This window comes from Agelaius tricolor, unplaced genomic scaffold, assembly GCF_023055355.1.
Source record: "Agelaius tricolor isolate 1412-34295 unplaced genomic scaffold, bAgeTri1.0.p SCAF_38, whole genome shotgun sequence".
Lineage (NCBI taxonomy): Eukaryota > Metazoa > Chordata > Aves > Passeriformes > Icteridae > Agelaius > Agelaius tricolor.
Window position 1 is genome coordinate 4,632,469 of NW_027269298.1, and position 19,111 is coordinate 4,651,579.

Here is a 19,111-nt window from a genome sequence, read left to right on the forward strand (position 1 = left end):
TTTGTGTGACAAAATAAATGGTGAGAACTAACAGCTGTCAAAAATGGTAAAACTGGGAGAAAAGCCGATCAGAAGAAAAGCAGATTGAGTTTGGTTGTGGTTTGGAGAGGGGCACTTGCAGTGGAACATTTGAGGGCAGTTCCTTGGCACCAGTGTTGGTGAGCCTGGAAGCTGGACTGATCCCTCAGCCTCAGAAGTATCCCTAAACAATCTGCAACTGCTGCCCACTGGATGCCAGCATCAGAATTGAGTAGCCATAAATAAAAAAAATGTGAGCTCATGATTAACATGAGCCCAAATGAGTGACCACCTAAAGTGACATGTTCTCACCTTGGCAGCACAGAGGGGTTTATGTGGGAACAGCCCAAGCAAAGCAGCTGCAATGGGGAACTGCAGGTTCAGGCAGGGGACAACAACAGGGACTGAGGGACACACTAGAGCAGGAAAGATTTCTGCAGTTCAGCTGATGTTGGGTGGACCAGAGCACCCAAACCCACCCTGGGTTAGTTGCACACACAGAGGTCAGCTGCCCTCAGGGAACTGACAGCACAAACAGGAGCAGGGCAACAACAGCAGGAAGAGGTTACATTTTGTGAGTAAGGACTTCATGTCACCACATTAAACACGTCACACGCCCCAGATGCCATCCTAGATTCAGAGCATATTCCTTTACATCATCTGTCTTTCTTGTTGGAACAAATTCCAGCCTTTCCCCAAATAGCCCTTGCAGTGCCATCAGCCATTGTGGGAGGACTGCTGCAATGAACTCACCTGAATTTGAGCTGGGAGATTGTCTTTAACAATACATAACAAGGTCTTTGTGGGTTTCTCTTTGCACATGAGAACCAGCTCCAGGTCCATGTCATCTTTGATCAGCAAGCCCTTTGCAACCAAGCCAATTCTCATAACACCACATAACGTCCGACCACCTTGATCCCTGGAAATAAAGCAATTTAGGGTAATTAAAGGGGATTTTATTCTCCAGCTACAGTTTAGGGGAACCTTTCAGAGTCACAGTAAAGAATTTTCAAAGCAACATAGGGACACTTAATTTTTGAGTGCTGAGAAAAAAGACTGTGACAAAAGCCAGTTTTGTAGACTAGGATTGTTTAAAAGCATGGAGTAAAATGCAAGAAATGCTTCTTTGACAGGCCAGCACCAGCTTTTGTCTCATCCAATTGTCTCCAAAGCATTTACTGCACACTTGGACTATTTTTTTATAAAAAATCAGCATCTATGCTGATTGGGGCTGATATGCTCAGTGGGGCTGAGTTGCCAGCAGGAGTTAAATTATGGCAATAATGGAAAGTAATGGAGGCTTAGGAAACTTTGTTTGCTGTATTATAAAAACGTCTTTTTTGTATCAGACTGCAGGAGCCCCCAAGCACATGGCTGTCAATTTGCACTGCTGTGTTCCAGGGAATTGTATTTGCTTAAAACTGCTGAAAGGTTTGTCTGCTAAATGCAACTTCACAACATCACAGTAAAATAAGCAAAGAAATAGAGAGCAACTGCTGCCCACACTGGGCTTATTGCCATTCCCTGCACTCCCCCCACGTGCTCTCACATCAAAAAGTCCAAATATATCCCCCTCCTTCTATGAACATCCATCTGCAGCAGAGCCAGGTAACACTACGACTCTTATTTGGAGGAAAGGAGCCATTGAGAGCAGCACAGGGACACGTTGTGAGCTGAGGCTTCACTCACTTGGCAGTGCCTTCTGCAGCTTCCTCCTTGGCTTCCACATCACCCTCGCTCTTTGCAGACTTGTTCTTTTCATCCATCCAGTCAGAGACATGCTTAAGGGCACATTCTACTGTTGAGACCATGTTCTGGACAGCTTCAAGCTCCTCTGGAGATGGATAAATGGTTGAATGTTTCACCATTACGTGGCGGTCGTCATTAGCAAAAGATCGGATCGATCTCTGTTGTGGAGTGGGAAACAGGAAGAAAAGAGAACAAACTTATTGGAGCATTGAATGGGAATCCTGCCTGGCAGGGAGGGTGCAGACTGGGCATAGCATGTGGAAACGAGGGCAGGCAAGGAGAGATGACTCTTGCTTTGTGAAAGTTATTGATACTGTGCAAATACAATTTTGCATATTCTGGAAGTGCTGAGTGCAGCCACCTCTCCTGTGTTTATGCCAGGGACCAGAGCAGCACAGCTTGGAACAGGCAGCCAAAGAACCAATCCCTCAGAGGCAGCACAGAACTGTGAGAGGCTCAGCCACTGCACAGGGATTTGCAAAGGCATGAATGAAGATGAGAATAAAGATAAATGGTAAGAGACCGAAATTTCTTTTTAAAAAACATTCAAATGAATAGGAAGACATTAGAGTGCTAATTAAAAAAGCCTGCAGTGAAACTCAGATTTCTGAGTGATACTGCTGAGGGAGGTAAACTTCACTAGTTGGGTAACCTGTGCTAAGAAGTTTTGGGTTTGCTGCAGACTATTCAGGTGAGACTTTTTGGATCTAACCAGTGCCCCAGTCCAGCTGTGATCACCCGTGGCAAGGGCAGCAATAAGTCTTGGTCTCTACAGACACATCAGTCACTGCTGAAAGCCTCCCAGATCAGAATCATCAGCCAAACCCCTCTGTTCCTCCTACACATTAAGCACCTTAATTAGGTGTCATTTTCACCCCTTTTTCATGGGTTTGTAGCTGTACCCACTCCTAAGGACACAAAGGGCCTTTGAACAACCTCACAGGCCTCTAGGCTGGATCCTTATTAAGGAACTGTCCATGATTTCCTGGTTTATTGCACTCCCTGTGTCTCTTCCATTGAAGGTCATGACATCATTCCCTTCCTAATTTTTGTGTTCCTACCCAGATGGATAATTTGGGCAGTAACAATTCATCTGTCAGGGGCTGGTTTTATCCCCTGCAGTTTGATAGGCTGCAGAATGCTTCCAGGAGGTCCCTCTTGTGGTTATCCACAACATGGATACAGCCAGGCTGCAGGGAAACGGCCGAGCTGCATTTACCAACTCACCCACCATCTTCTACCCTACAAAATGTCAGTTACAGCAGTGGAACAGAAACAAACTGCTAATTCCTAACTGTGAGACACATTTTCTTTTCTAATGAAGAGGGGCTAACAAGATCAACTTGTCATTACAATTCAGGCCAAAAAGAATGACAGAGTGGGACACTATTTAAAATATATTAACAACTCTGCTTTGCAAAGAGTTCTTTCTCCCTTTCCCTCTGTAACTGCTACAAGTCTTGGTTTAGGTAATTTTTTTAAAAAATACAAATATAAACACACAGCCTACCTGCAGCAACCAGCCACACAAATGTTAGCAACTGTGTTTAAAATTTATTGCATTTATTCTCATTTCCATTCTCTCAATAAAAACCTTAGAGGACTTAAAAATATATAAGTATATTTAAACTACTCTCTACTCATTGTTCAGCAACTAAGTAGGTTTATTGTCTTTTTGTGAACACATTTCAGAATCTCACCATGACAATACTTCATACTTGCACATCTTTACAAATCCCACATCTCAGGGATTTCTATTTGCAGCTAAACCCAGGCAGATGAGGAGTGACTCCTCACTTAAACCATACACACCAGCTATATTTGGTACACACATTTCAGCTACACTGCCACGAAGTGTGCACAGAGGCACCTTCAATCACACACACATGGATGTGAATAATCAAAACTTGCTTTTGTCAGGTAGAGGTGGAAGGGGAACGTGAGCATTTGGTAATGAAATCTGTGAGTTCAAGGTCACTGATGCTGTTTGCTACAGCCTGCTAATGCCAGTTTTATTAGAAAACCTTATGAGCATCCCCTTCGTTGGTATTTAATAATTCATGTACTGCAGGCTCACAAGAACATTCTTTGGCTTTAAGAGGCTGACAATACATCAAACCTCACTTGCTCTGCTCAAAGCACACAGTACCATCCCTCAGTTAGTGCAAGGTCAGAAAATCCCCTCTCTCAGGTTTGATCAGGCCCCATGCAGGCCTGGCAGCAGAAAACACTTTTAATGCACCCCTGTGAAAGACAACAAATACCTACCATGGTTTGTTAGTGTTTCAGCTCTCTCTCCCTCCCTTTCTCCTTTTCCCTCCTCCTTGGTGTCTTTGCTAAGCACTGTTTTGCCTGACAGAACCTCTTCATAAGCCTCTCAGTCCCTTGACAGCTCAAGAGTTCATACAGCCAAGGTGCTCTGGGAGTCACTTTCTCTAATTCACCTGCAAAAAGAGAGAAACAACTTGAAATCAGCAGTGATGGCATGTTGATTCCAGAAGTGGTGGATGCAGCACATGAGGCAAACCACTGATCAAAGCACCCCAGCTTCCAGATGGGACAGTCACTGATCCATTTATATCTGAGCAAACAGATGTCACTGTGGAAAGCAACTTTTTTGTGGATGTGCCCACACACATGTAATGACTTCCCCATGCCAGTTAGAGCTGATCCCAGGGAGGTTTGTCAGCCACCTGGCAATCCCAGCTTCTGGGATGAGGAAGACAGGAAATCCAACCTGGCAAACATGCTCCATGTGAAACCAGCTCACAAAGTCTCTTATTTTTGAGTCGCATGCACGTTAGGAATCAAACAACTACATTTAATTACCAGAAGGTAATTATGGAAATCCTCAGTGCAGCCCTCAGTCCTGTGTCAGATGCTGCACAAGAACCAAGGCTTCAGGTTGCAATAACTGCAAGTTGTTATTTAAAGGCAGACAAGCAGATTCTAACAAACTGCAGACGTCAGACTCGCGAGGAGCTGAAATCACCCACACTGCCTGTGCTGCCCATGCACTGCCTTTCCCAACACAGCATGGAAAGGATCCTGCAGGAGCAGCCTTCTTGTACTAAACTGGGAAACAACACCAGCACTGGCACCATAAAACTGCAAAGAAATGCTCTGTGAGAGAGAAGAGCAGAAGAGCAGAGCAGGTAATGTGAGAGAGTGAAGCATAAACTCACTGCACAGCAAGAGACTCCAGTCCTTGCAGAAAATTCCTGTTTTCCTTTCTCTACACATATTGTTGCATCAGCTCTCCAGCAACATTTTGAAGCAACTGGAAACCCAGTCAGTAAATTTCTGCAGATTGACACACACATAATGTTTCCTTTTCTCCTGTATGCTGAACCCCTTCTCCAGCAACACTTTGCATATTGTGTGTCAGAGAAGCCTGACATTGTTAGAAATTAAAAGCATGTTTGGCAACAGCAGAGGGATAGGTGAGATGACTTGAAAGCTGAGGAGATACTTAAACCTGTGATGTGACAGGGAATAATTAAAATGTTGCATCCCACAGAGATTTGAATGTGACAGGGGAAAAGGTAACAGCAGATCCTGCTTCCCTATTTCCCTGGTTAGGAACAAATTAAGCAGGTTTACAGCACCAGGAGCCTTGGCAGCAAGGGCCTGATAGTTGCTTGTAAGTCACACCACTAAACTGAGGATGTAGAATTGGGTAAAGCAAAAAGTCAGACGAGAACACTGTGCACGGACCTGTCTGGTCCAGCAGCTGAAAATTGCCAAGGAAGAAACCCCAAGAGAGTTAAGTGCAGTCATACTAAAAATACTTGGGAAAAGCAAGCTAATGAAAATGCTGACTGACCCCACTTCTCATCATCACAGAGGCTCTGTGCCCACCAAGGTGTATTAACACTCCACCAAACTGCTTCCCAGAAGCAATCAACACAGGGGATGTTCTTTCTCTTAAGAGATCCTGGAAGTCAGACAGGGGCAGCTGGGAGGGAAACTAAGCAAAGATCACTGCTTTGGCAGTATTTATTTTGTGAACTAGTCATAAGCTCCTCCACACTCAACAACCTTTCACCATCTCCAGAACCAGCCAGATTCTTTACAAGGTCATTTTGCTTTTTAATAATATTAACTTGAGTCAGCAAATAGCAAACTAGAGAGACTTTTATGAGACACATTTCTAGATAATCTATTTCAAATTATTTCTCTCTGCAAACTGAATTCCAGCTATCTTCACCTACTCTTCTTCCCTGTCACTCCCACATTTCACATTTTCGGTTTGTTATCTTCTGTGGTAGCTGTAACTTGGCATTCCAGGCAGAGAGAAGGGCACTGGAATGTGTTGCTGACTTCAGCATATGCCCAGTACAATGTCTCCAGACTCCAGCAACACTCCAGGCCAGCCTCCCTCCCCAGACTACTGCAAGCTGTTGCTTATCAGCTCACCCAGGCTGTGGCAAGCAGATGGCCAGAGATAGGTGGCTGAGCAAGCTCTGGTGCTCCCGAAGTGCTGAGCAGGCTGCTGGCCAGAGGAGTCTGCAAACACTCACTGCTGGGGGCAGCCCTGCCTGGGCCAGGTGCTTCTCAGCTTCTTGAACAATCCACAACGGGCTGGAAATGAATGTGTCACAGCCACAACAGGGGTTAATCTCTGCTGGGCTGATGAAGTGAAAACACCAGCACCTCTCCATTCTCTGCCCTAGCAGTGGATGGAGCAGTGGTGACCTGCTTTCTTGTTTTCAAGACAAGTAAAGGTTGTTGGATGAAGGTATTTATGAGCTCTTTACCTGCCCTTTTTCTCAGCAGTGCGTGGCTGAAGTCAGGGCACAGACAGATGAATTACAAAGGGATCTTTATTATAAAATTCAGAAAGCTGGAAGAAAATCCCAAAAATTGAGTCGAAGCTGATACACGATGTCTTCCAAGTCATTAACATCCTACGAATATTTCAGAAACATGCATAGGAGTGAAACCCTAATTTAGTTCAGACTTTGAAAACATTTTCAACAAAAGCACTAAACAGGAGGGAGTTTACTATAAAAGTGCAGACACAATATACAGAATAAAGTACATTTGACAGCACACAGAATTAAATTAAGGAAAACCAAAATCAAATCTGCTCCAACCATATGGACTAAGGCAGCATAACATAGCTCAGCACCAAATACATCAGAAAGCATTATGTGAAGTGAGCAGCAATTCCATAAATCCAACAGCCTCATTCCACTACCAGACCATAGCAGGATATTTGCTCCTGCATCCTCAGGGAAGGAACAGTTGATGCTCAGACTAAAAAGCACAATATTTAAATGTGTGGCTGTCTTACCTAGGGGCAGCCACCCACACTTGCAAGGAAACTTGTACAGGAAGCTCCTTGCATTACTGAGACCTTGGTGACCTTGAAAAAGTCACTTCTGCTCTGCATCATGTGCCCCTAAAGTGTAAAACCAGGGTAAATAATCTCTGTCTCCAAACCAGGTCACAGTGGAGCCGCGCAGAGTCTGCAGTGTGGTTTAAAATCACTGGGGATTTGACACATTAGAAATGTTATTAAAACACCATGACAGTGTAGCAACGTTTCCATTAAACATCCCATCCTTCACAGAGGAAGTTTATGCTTTGGCTCAAGACAAGCAAAAAGAATTTCAGATGAGGCTTTTGTAGTAGGAGATATTCCTGCATCTGCAGCTGCATTCCCAGGGGACAGACAGTTAAACAGCCAGGGGTGATGAACATGCTCAGCTACCTCCAAGTGCCTGTGAACAGGGAAGTGAAAAGGCAGGAGAAACAGGTACTTGCATTCCATGGAAACTGAAATACCAGAATTAGGGTGCTCTGAGCCTCTAGAAAGGAGGCACGAACTGTGTCTGGCACCCCAGTATCCCCTTGCAGCACCACCTTGCACAGAAGCATTACTGGTGCAACAGAGAAGAGGAAATTGGGGTCACTGGACACCAGAGCTCCAAACCCCTCACTTCAGCAAGCTGCTCTCCAGGCTCCTGGCCAGGCCAAGTAGAACACCATGAAAATTGGTTTCAAATGCTCCATCAAGAAGGCACATGCTAACAATATTCAGCTGAAGCATTAAACACCCTGCACCTTCCAAATCTACCCCGACCGGTATCTGCCATGGGAAACTGCAGTGTGCAGACAGAGTTTATACTGACAGGGCACCAAGAACAACAGAGGTTGCTAATAACAAAGCAATGAGTATCTAACACAGCCTGAGGTGCATCCCACACAATAATAGAAAATAACTGGAATGTATATCGGTTTTTGTTACCTTCAAAAGTCAGAGTGAGAAGCTTGCAACTTCAAATTGGAAGTTTATTTTAGCCTCTGCTTTGCATTCAGGAGACAGGTAATTTTTCATCACACCACACAAAATGCTGCTGAAAATATGTTGTGTTTTTCTGCAGTATAATTTTATTGCTGGCCTTCTGCCAAGAGTCTTTCTGGCAGCATCTCCCACAGTTGGAAACTGTGTATCTGGGTCAGAAAAGACAAGCCGCTTTTCAGAACAGCTCAATACATTTGGCAGAGATGCTGATATTGTAATTGAACTCTTTCAGCAACTCTCTTTATGATCTACCCAGACACCAAACAAAACAAGATCTGCAGTGTTGATTAATGTCAAAATAACTGACAGAGAAATATCAAAATAGTTTTCCTTCATGTTAAAAGTATCAACAAACCGGGGGGGACGACAGATAAGAAATACAATTCATGAGGATTCAGAGAGGAGCACAGGGCAGAAAAATCTGTAAAATATGACTGACCTGTGCCTTGTGCACATATTCACTATTTAAAATCCCAGCTCCTTGCATGGAACTTCCCCTTCCCCACACAAAGAGAAATCCTGGCCACTCAGAGCCCCAGCAGCATTGTGGAGAGCAGTGTCCTGTAACACTGGGACACATATTTAACAAGGCTCAGACTGCTTCCAACAGTATGCTCAGCATCCAGTTTCACCTGGAGACCATGTATTCATAGGAGTTTTATTATTATTGTTTGTAATATTATTGTAATATTATTTTATTATTATATGTAATGCATTTCCTGGCAAAGTTGCATCTGGGATAACCTTTAGAAGGCTGGAATTTTCCATCCAAATGAATAATTACAAAGCAATGCTATAGTTAGAAGCTGAAAAGGTACTTCCTCTGGCAAACTTACACTTCATACAACAAATACTGGAGTCTGGGATTACTCCTGCCTGTTCAGTTCTCATAATATTTTAGTCAAAGGCTCCTGTGCTCGGAGATCTCTTGGGAGCAGCCCCTGCCAGGCAGCCCCCCCCCCCAGCTCCAAGTGCCAAAGACAGGGTAGGCACAAACTTGATAACCAGCTCTGGACCCACAGCACACGTAACCATCAGAACAGAGAAATCAAAGTCACCTTCCAGGCTCCAGAGCTCCGAGAAGGCTCCCAGTGCAAGGAGCACAGCTGCCCATTTGTCAGCTGCAGGAAGCTGCTGGAGAGCTCCTGGAGAGAATCCATCTGTGCCAGGGCGGGACCCTCGGGTCAGAGATGCAACTGAAAATCACTGAACACATGGAGGCCCCTCCACTGTGCAGTAAGGAGTGAAAAAAGAGCCAGAAGAAATCACACTGGTGCAGTAATTAAAGAAGTTGAAGAATCAAAGGCAAGCAATTGCTTGATCTAAATTAATGCATTAAGGTAAAGGAAATGGGGATGTGTGGAGTGTAGCTCATATTTTTAGCTCCTGGAAAGAAGGTGAAAAGATGGTCTAAGGAGAAATCATTACCAGCCTAACAGGAAGGTTAAAAAAGGAACAACAGAGGCACTGTGTGAGCACATATGCAATCATTTGAGGAAAAAATGCTCTATTTCAGATGGAATCACACCATCTAGTCCCAGAAAGAAACAGACATTAGTAGAAATAACTGCAGCTATTGAATTGTAATGTATAAGAAAGAGAAGAGTTTTGGAAAGAATATAAATCCTCCTGGGATTGAGCCTACTACAGACTGCTGAGGACAGGAAGGTATTCACCACACTCACCAGGTGGCCTTCAGAGCAGCACCAGCTGCACACCTCAAGGTATTTTTTACATCTCCCTCTAGATTTTTATCTGGCTTCACATTCCCTGAAACCTGTACAACCCCCAGCAGAGCCAGGCCTACAGAGGGTCTCTAATGAAATAATTTTGAAATTGCCTTCACCTCCTGGTATGGGTGTCAAGTTGCAAGACTGACTAGAGACAGACCAAGTGCAAAAAGTTTTACAAACTGGCTGCTGACACTTAAATAACAAATTGACACATGAACAGTTTAATGTTTTTCCTGTTCAAACAGTGAGAAATATGCAAAACTGAATTGCCTGTAAAACTGAGCACCGCAGAAGACAAAATATCTTAAAGGGTGCATTTCTTGGCAGGTGTCTTAAATAAAAATTTACAGATTAGATAGTACATAAATAATGAATAGCAAAGTATTCATTTGAGACAAAGCAGAAACCACCACTGGATTCTCAATGTCTGTGAAACACTGAACTGATTTGTGACTTGAGACACCCTAATGTTGCATTCCTGCTTTCCTGGCTAAACTGGTCAAAGGAAACATGAAGGTACTTTGCAGTCATAATGTGACATCCACACTCAAAATCATCTGAAATTCTTAACTCAGACTGCATTCATTTACAGCTGAAATATTAACTAAATTAATAACAGAATTACATTACACTAAATGACACTCACCATCTGCAATGTCATTTTCCCAGAGACAGAGCTGGTTTAAGCAAAATTCTGGATCTATGCCTGAAATGACATCACATTCTCCAAAAGAGAATCACAGTTCTACCTCCTCCACCCAGTTTGTGCCATGCTGGGTCCTCACCATGCCAGCCCTGTCCTGCTTCACAGCCCAGCACTAAAGCCTTGCACATCTCCAGTCTCCCAGAGACTCCCCACATCCCTGGATTTGTGAGCACTGCCTTTACCTGCTCGCCTTTCACTGGCCCAGAAACCAGCCCAGGAAACAGCCACGTTGTTGAGGAGATTCAGAACAGGGACATTGCTTCCCCAGCACCCTTCAGCTTCACTGAAATAGCTGCAGTGCCCCAGTTTCCTTGCTGCTGTGATTCATATCCCATAGAATATGGGATTCTGCAGGTGGACCCGAGCTGCAGCCCAGCAGCCAGGATGGGGGACTGCTGCCAAGGAGGCAAAGGCACACTCATGGAAAGGGCTGGAAAGCATGGCATTCCCTCTGTGTTGGCAATAAATAAAATACCATTTCCACAAAGAGAAGGAGGCCGGAGCCCAAACTGTCCTACAGTAACACTGGATCTGCTTGTACTGGTGGTTTGCACTTTTCATCAGTTCCATGAGGCAAGAGCCTACTTTGGCTCTACTGTCAGCCCCCTGCTCTGCAGCCCAGGCTAATGCATATCCTGGGAATTAGTAAGAGGAAGGAGAAAAGCAACATGGATTCTAAAGCTCTGGCTATAAACAAAGCAAATTTAGTAATTCTTCCAAATAACACAATGCAAATACGTGTTTGAGAGCTGTGTTTTCCCAATGTTTACACGAAGTGTCAAAGCATTAAGAAGTTTTTAAGAATAAATGCTCTCCTTCTGACTAAAATTTCAGTAACCCTCAATGGTGCAGTTTAAGGAAGTTTCTCCCCAGAATTCCTTCCCTGATGTCAATTGTTCAGACACTGATATGTGTTTGCAGTGTTGCAAACCCCCTTGGTTTGCCTTTCAGCCAGTTTAAACATTCATGACTCTACCCTGAAATGCATTTTCTAGTATGTCAGTCTTGCTGCCTCAGTGACTTTTTTTTTTTTTTTTTTTTTAAAGAGAGAAGATTTAAAAGGATTTGGAATGGAAGATCACTGGACTCTGTGAGTATTGTGTAAAAAGCTCTTGTGCTCCCAGCCAGTGCGCATCCTCCATCAGACTTTTCCCATGTTTTAGTTCCACTCTGACTCCTGAACAAGTTCAGGATAATTTTCTACTTCCTGACTAATTGGCTGTTTTGTCAAAGAACACATTGTCAAAGTTTCTGAGTTACTGAAAGCTTAAGGTTTTAAGTGTTTTCTCTTGCTGTCTCTTGCCCATCCAATCACATTATTTTAAGTTTGATTCAATGTCACAACATGTAATGCCACAGAAAGGTCTGAAACAGAATTTGTGACTAAAATCTTGGCTGTTTAGGGAACAAATTTGGCTCTTTGAAACCCTTCAGAATCCAGCACCCGTTCAACAGAGCACTGGGGTTTGTCTCTGGGGAACAGTACCCTGGCATCCATTTTCAGCCTCAGAGCACAATTATTTGCTTCAAATGCATCATAACCCTACCAAAAGATTTGAATTAGGTTACTTAGGCATGAAAGTTAGCAACAATATCCACCAAAGTAAAACACCACACCAGCCTGAGATGGCAGAGCAAGAACTGTCATTTGTGACCCAAGTCCACCATTGGCCTTGGACAAGATCTTGTAGTAGGAAGTCCCAGCTTGGCTAAGAGAAAGAAAAAGAGCCACAAACATATTTAGAGATGTACAGAATTAGTAAATAAAAACAAAAGTCCTATTTCCCTGGAAAACCATGAGTCTAAAAATATTTTAGATGGGCTCAGTCCAGCATCCTCTTGCCTCAGCAGACCTCCACTGCACGCATGTGCTGTCAGATCTGCCAACTTCACTTGCAGAACTCATCTATTATTCCCCTCTCCAGTTCACATAGCACAGCACAGCCATGGAAATGAAAAAAAGGATGACTTTAGCAGGGACCACCACTGGTGGAAATGCTCAGTTTGTAGAGCACAAGCTAGGTTACAAAATTAATTTCTCAGCCTAAATTCTATATATTAGTATTATCCTTAGGAATATCCTGAGATGAGTAATGAATTCCACAGCCTTTTTTTGTTTGCTTATTTTTAATAGGCCATTGAAATAATAAAAAAAAAAGTTAAATTAGGTGTCTGTAATACTGTGTTCTCCAGTATCTTTGGAGAACAGAACTGTGCTAAGTAATTGATCTCAAACTTGAGAAGATACAGTTAATCTTTTTTTATCTTTTGAAATTCAAATAAAATCTGGGGGGGAGAAAAAGGAGCTCCCAGGATAAACGCACCAATCCCAGATGGATGATGTTTTTAAACCACAGACACAGCTCAGCTGGTTTGGCCTCTTCCTTTACATTTCCTACAGGGCTATGAATTAGTTTAATTTCTCTTTATAGACAGTGATGTCATCTCCATCATGCCACTCACAAGAGCACCAAAGACACTTCCAGCTCTTCATTTGCTAAAGAAACTTCCTCAGCCTTTGCATTCTCCACCAGACAACACACCCTGTCCTCCCACCAGCATCAAGCAACCAATCTGAGCAGCAAAACAGGATCAACATCTTGGGAGCCACCACTCTTGGCAGGAGCCCCAGGAAGCCCCTTGGGCAGGGCAGTTACCCCTTGGGCAGGGCAGTTACCCCTTGGGCAGGGCAGTTACCCCTGGGGCAGGGCAGTAACCCCTTGGGCAGGGCAGTAACCCCTTGGGCAGGGCAGTAACCCCTTGGGCAGGGCAGTTACCCCTTGGGCAGGGCAGTAACCCCTTGGGCAGGGCAGTTACCCCCATCCAGGCTGGCACACACACCGGGGTGTGGCACAGCTGCTGCAGCTCCTGGAGCAGGGGCAAACCCCACTTTCTCTGGGAGGAGCAAACAGCCTGACCAATCAATACCAGCATTCCAAATGCTCTCAGCCTTGCAGGGACATCAGCTCTCAACAACAGAACACTCTCTCCCCAAAGCTCCTTTCATACACTACAGCTGCTAAAAGTAACACTTGGAATTACTGTCCAGGGAAAGACTAGAGAAAAACAATCACAGTTAGTTTATTTTGGGCCATTAGCTGCAATTTGTGTCTGGCCACTTCAGTTCCCCCAACAACAGGAAACCTGCTGTGCCTAAATGCAATAGTGATGGGGTTTATTTTATTTCTCAAAAGGAGTTGCACTTGGGAAGCCACAGCCTGTCAGGGTAGGAGAGCGCACGGTTCCGGATGCAGGGGCAGGATCAAAAGCAGGATTAGAAACCAGCTGCCAAAGACTGAGGGTGTTCTCCTCAGGTGGGCAGAGACATAGAAACCCTTTCATCCCTCAGTCCAGATTAGAGTGTAAATGTTTTTATTGCCTGCTCAGCCACCTGTGTCCATGTCAACACCATCATTATGCTGAACTCTGCTCTTGTCACTATACTTTTAGTGATATAAGAATGTCAGATTATAATGCCATCAATCCATCCTATTCCACAGTTAAACAGAATTCATCTCTATAACCTGATGCTTCTGTGTTAGTGAAAATAATCCTTTTTTTTAAAAAAAGCACATAAATACTTTGTGCACTGAAAGAGCACTTGGTTCTGCTGGTTTATGAGGTCTTCACTTTGCACAGCTCCACTGTTGTGGAAACAAAAGTCCTTGTACTGGGCTTTCTCAGTGATATTTGCAAACTCCTACACTTGCTGTAACAGGGTGTTCAGAAACAGTTCTTACTGGCCTGGGAAAGTTAGGTCATTATTTATTAACTGCAGAAATACATTGAAGAAAACAATAACAAGGTAAAAGAACATTCTTGCAAAGGCTTGTTGCTTGTTTTGACATAACCAGGAAGTAATTAAACCTAGCTAACACCTTTTCACTGAGCATTTTGCTCCAAAGCATTTATAATTCACACTCTGCAGGACCAGGAACACAACAGCAGAACCACCAGTGCAACACTGTCAACAGAAGGAAAGGCTGTCCCTAAAATTCAGTGGACAAATACTACCAGGCAATTTCATGCTTTAGGAAACACAAAATCCAGAAGTTAAATTTAGAAGCATGATTTCTGCAGACATTCAGATGTTTCTGTTCTAAATTTTCCAGAAATTGGAAATTAAAACTTGGCAGACCTTAAAGTAACCTAGCACGTGTTTGGTGCAATCCAAATCATGGTCGGTCCTATTACTCTGCAAAACTGTTAGGAAAAAAAAAATCATGCCTCTCAGCACATGGTTTCAGACAAATGACAGACATTCAATTTATCTCTGTGCTAAGAACAAAACTTAGGCACTGTTTTTTCCTCTTGGAATATTGCCATGAGAGTTCAAAGCTAACAGAGGAACCAACGTTCTGCCCACTGAAGGATAAGCACAGTTTGGTGAATAACATCACTTACAGAACTGCAGTCCAAGTGGTTGTGGCCAATTTTTCCCATTTACCATGGGGAGAATATACTGCATTTCTAGACTGATCTCATTCCTGAATACTGCAATGAGATATCAAAGCATGCAGGTGTCACCAAGGTGCTTTGTGGAACTGTCAAACCCTGCAAAGTTTCTGCAGCCACTCAAGAGATAAAGTGTGTTTTTCAACACCACAAAGAGTAAACTGAATGAAACAGCTCAGAGGTAACAAACCAAAGAAATCTTGGAAATTACTTCTCTGTCTCCCAGAAACCAGACAGGACTGCCCACCCTCCTCTTGCTAACCTGGGGGAGATGGCAACCTCCATGCTGGACTTTAAAGGAGACTGAAAAAGCATTACACAGTCTTTTCTATTTTGATTGCAGTTACCAAGTTTCAATGTACTTTTATTAGCAAAAAAGCCAAAATCAGATCTTAGCTACTCAAGAATTTCACAGCTCTTCAAACATCACTTCTCTAATTACTGTGATAGGTGTAAATGTTGTGTTGTTTGCATGGAGAAGAGACCCCACTGCCCAAAAATTCAAGTGACTTGCCCAGGGCCACAGTAACTCAGTGGTACCATTGGAACAGTGTGAGTTTTTCATTTACAACATACACCAAGCATGGAGCATCCTCTTCCCTTTCTAGCATTCCACCTCCTTAGGCTTCATTAGTTTAATTTGAACAGACACTGCATTCCTGGCTGCTTTTGTTATTCAGTCTCTCTCTTGCAGGATCGTGGGTTCCTCACAGGTCAGCTTGGCAAACTGTCCCAGGAAACGCTTGACAACAATTACCTGTCCATTCAGGAGAGTCAAATTAGCAATTCAATATCTGAATATGGTATGATTAAACTCAGGAACCTAATTCACAGTGTGTCCCACTTTCAGGCATCAAATTTTTTAAGCATTGTGTTCTTTTCAAAGTCAAACTGACGAGGACTCAGGAACCTTGTGTCTTTTCCAAAAGAGCCCAGTGGAGCCCCTCTTTTGTCAGGTAGCAGGACACACACAGTCTGTTCTCAGGAAGAACAGAAGCCAAAAAACAGGAACACTTCAGAACACTATGGAGGGACCTGAGCCATTGTGCAAGACAAGGGGAAGCTTTGCAGGCAGCTCCTCAGCTCTAGCTGAGGCTTTGAAGAAAGGACCCAAAGGCTCTCTTTGCCACTTGCTTTTTCTAAAGCTCCAACTGACAGAGGAGCAGGCTGTGGAGGAGAAGGGAGTTTCTTCTTTCTCTCAACAAAACAATAAAATAACCAGTCAAAACCCAGCTTTCATATTAGATACTGAGTGACCATCTAAACCACCCAAAATCAGATGTAAAGGATGGAGAGGGTCTGAGAGCATCTCTTACAAACCAGGAAAACCATAGGGAACCCCCAGATGAGCAGGAGTGCATGGCTTCCCCTGCCTGCACCCAAACCACACCCCTCAAACAAGACCCCTTTGGACTGCTCCACATAGAGCTCCAGCCATCCAACAGCAGTTTATAACTCCTCTAGTTATTTCAGGATGGCTACTTTGATCTTTTCAGGAGATATTTCAAACTTTCTTAGAATATTATCAGCTACATCGATCACCTAGTCCAGCTGTAACAAGAGGAGCACAAATAATGAAAGCAGAGCAAGGGAAAGAAAGGAGAGGGGAAGTACAGTAAATGCTGAACTCCTCAGCTCTCTGCCAAAATTCAGTCTTCTATAGACTGTGCATGAGACTTGCTACTGTGCTGTGTGATGAGGGCAAAGAGAACTCATTGAGACAAGGTGCACCTGCTAAAACTGGCACTAAAACCAGGCAGCTACTGCAAATCAGTGGTGCCCAGCACCAGCAGAAAGCAAGTCTTTGTTCTTCTGGCACAAGAGGACTCCTTTACTGCGAGTACCACATACAGATCAAACATTTATAAGCAAGAGAAAAGCTAGTCAAGGGATTTGTATTAAAATAAAGATTGCAGATCGCAGTGTGAAAGAAACAGGGAACGTACCAGTGAGTCCCATGCCCAGCCAAGCTCTCCCAGAGCAGTCCTTCCTCTGAAGGAGAGCTGCAAGGAGACAGCCTGAGCCAACAGTTTCTACAGCAACTGCAGAAGCACCAGTTCAATGATATTCAAACCCTGCAGTAACTGCAGAAGCATCCATAAATGGATACTCCAGAAGAAATATTTGACAGCTTCTCCTGGACTCCCTCTGCCTCCCTGGGCAATCCATTGATCCCAATCAGCTCAGTTCAACTGTGGAGTTGCCCATTTCTCTGCAAATGCTTCTGAATCCTCTTTACCCTTAAGAGGCTTTCAGCACACTTGCTCCCCTTCAAAACTTCATGGAACAGCCACCAGAGAAAGCTTTGTAGACACAGTGCTGGAAGGATGAGTGTCCTCCTCCTGCAAGGGAGAGACCAGTGCATCCATGTGTGGTGCTGCTGCAACTCCTCATGGAGGGTGGAATGCTGTTATGACAGTGGCACTGGGCTGCTGCTGCACTACTAAAAGCACACTTGGAAGCATCTCAAGGGGAACCAAAACAGAGGCCAGTTACCACCCAACTGCACAGAAAGAGCAGATCCATTTATAATGTGGCTATTTTAACACCAATGTAGAGACCATATTAAGGAACACAAAATATTTCACCTATACACTTGGTAAGTTCTAAGAATTTTAATTTACTGAAGGATGTTTAGGGCAGGACATCTCTTATTCCCCTTCTAAGAATCTACTGTAATAAATCACAGCACCTCAACAGTCACAGCTTCATCACTTCCATATTGCAGGAGGTCTTCCATAAGTCTGCAGTGTTATTTTGGATCACACTGAAACTTGGCATGAAGCTCAGGCTCCTGACCCGCAGCAAAAAGTTAAACAAAATTGCTCGTTTGTTTTTAAAAGGGTCAGGAGGTTTCCAGTTTCAGGCTCCTCAGTGTTTGGGGTGGAAGGGAACAGTATCTACAGTCACAACTCAGGGACATTCAGTATTCAACCCCTCTGCAAAGAATGGGCTTGATCAGAGACCTGTCAAAGATGCACTTTGTAAGCTGCTCTCTTCTGTTAGTTTATTACATATGGCCACATCCACAAAACCACATTTTTGGTCAAGAGATCACTACTTATATAGTGCTGACTCCCAACTACCTGCTTTCAAAAATATCTTTTATCTCCTGAGCTAACAAAAGGAAAATTACTGAATTCCCTGAAAGATAAAGCAGACCATATGAATATATTCAGTGTAAAAGACAATCTCATTCCCACACTAATGGTAGGAGAAAAGAAACATGAAAGCAAAAATATTTTGGTTTTATCTTCATGCCTTTTATCATGATTTATCCAAACACCATCATTGTGACTGTGACAGTTGTTATTTCTAAAATATGAAGAACTATGAAATCTTAAGTGGAAAAGCATTTTATAAGTTGCTAAAGTGTAAGCATGCAAAGATGAGTTCTGGATCAAATACATTCCTTAGCAGGCCAGTTTTGAAGGAATAAAGACTGCTGTTTAAAACAACCATCTTTAAACACAACTTAAAATTTTAGAAGTTATTTATTTAGCAACTATGAACAGTGTCAGGTTCCACAAAATTTGCTAAGACTGAAAATTCAACCAAATTTTTAAAATTGTCGAAAACCCTCCAGTTACAGGAGGTTCTTATGTGCCTCCAAGGTGGGAGTCATGATTCTTTTCTCTTACACAAATTTAGACAACTGTGTTCTCTCTTCAGCCTTCTGGCCATCTGTAGAGATGAGGAGGTGTGTACAGATGTGGGCTTAGAGCAGAACAAGCTACTTCTCTGAGCTCATATTTTTGGCAGTCACCAATTTCACCCTCACCCACCAGAAGCAAAGAAGTTATCAGTTTTGTCTCCCCGCCCTTTTCCCAGTATTTGCCTTTCTTCCTGGCTTTTCTAGAACATTTGTCACCATATTTACCAGAGTACATTTATTACTGGTTCTAAAATAACAGTTTTGTGAGACAGGAAAACATTTCAGATCTTTATAGGGGGAGCTTTAGACATGAAGAAATGAAATTGTGTGGTAAGTCTGCAGCAGAACCTGAAAAGGGGCCAAATGCTGCCCTAATCAATACTTGCAGGTTAATTGCCAGACATTCTTCACTGGAACACAGTGTTGCTCAGTGGCTGCTGTTGAAGAGTTTTACTCATTTCCAGTTTTGGAAGCAGTGCTCC

The 19,111-nt window shown here is 43.4% G+C and overlaps 1 protein-coding gene across 16 annotated transcripts in view; it reads right to left on the reverse strand.

Annotated features, from left to right (window-relative positions):
• STRBP (spermatid perinuclear RNA binding protein) overlaps positions 1-19,111 on the reverse strand; it is a 75,235-nt gene that overhangs the window by 48,565 nt on the left and 7,559 nt on the right. For all 16 annotated transcript variants that reach the window (XR_011683659.1, XR_011683658.1, XM_071454147.1 and 13 more), the window contains exons 2-4: positions 4,036-4,211; positions 1,708-1,925; positions 772-937 (exon numbers count right to left, since the gene is read on the reverse strand). Coding sequence is in view for 14 of the 16 variants with exons in the window: in XM_071454147.1 (XP_071310248.1) it covers positions 772-937; positions 1,708-1,925; positions 4,036-4,038 (387 nt within the window). In the remaining 2 variants the exon portion in view is untranslated. The remainder of the gene's footprint in view (positions 1-771; positions 938-1,707; positions 1,926-4,035; positions 4,212-19,111) is intronic.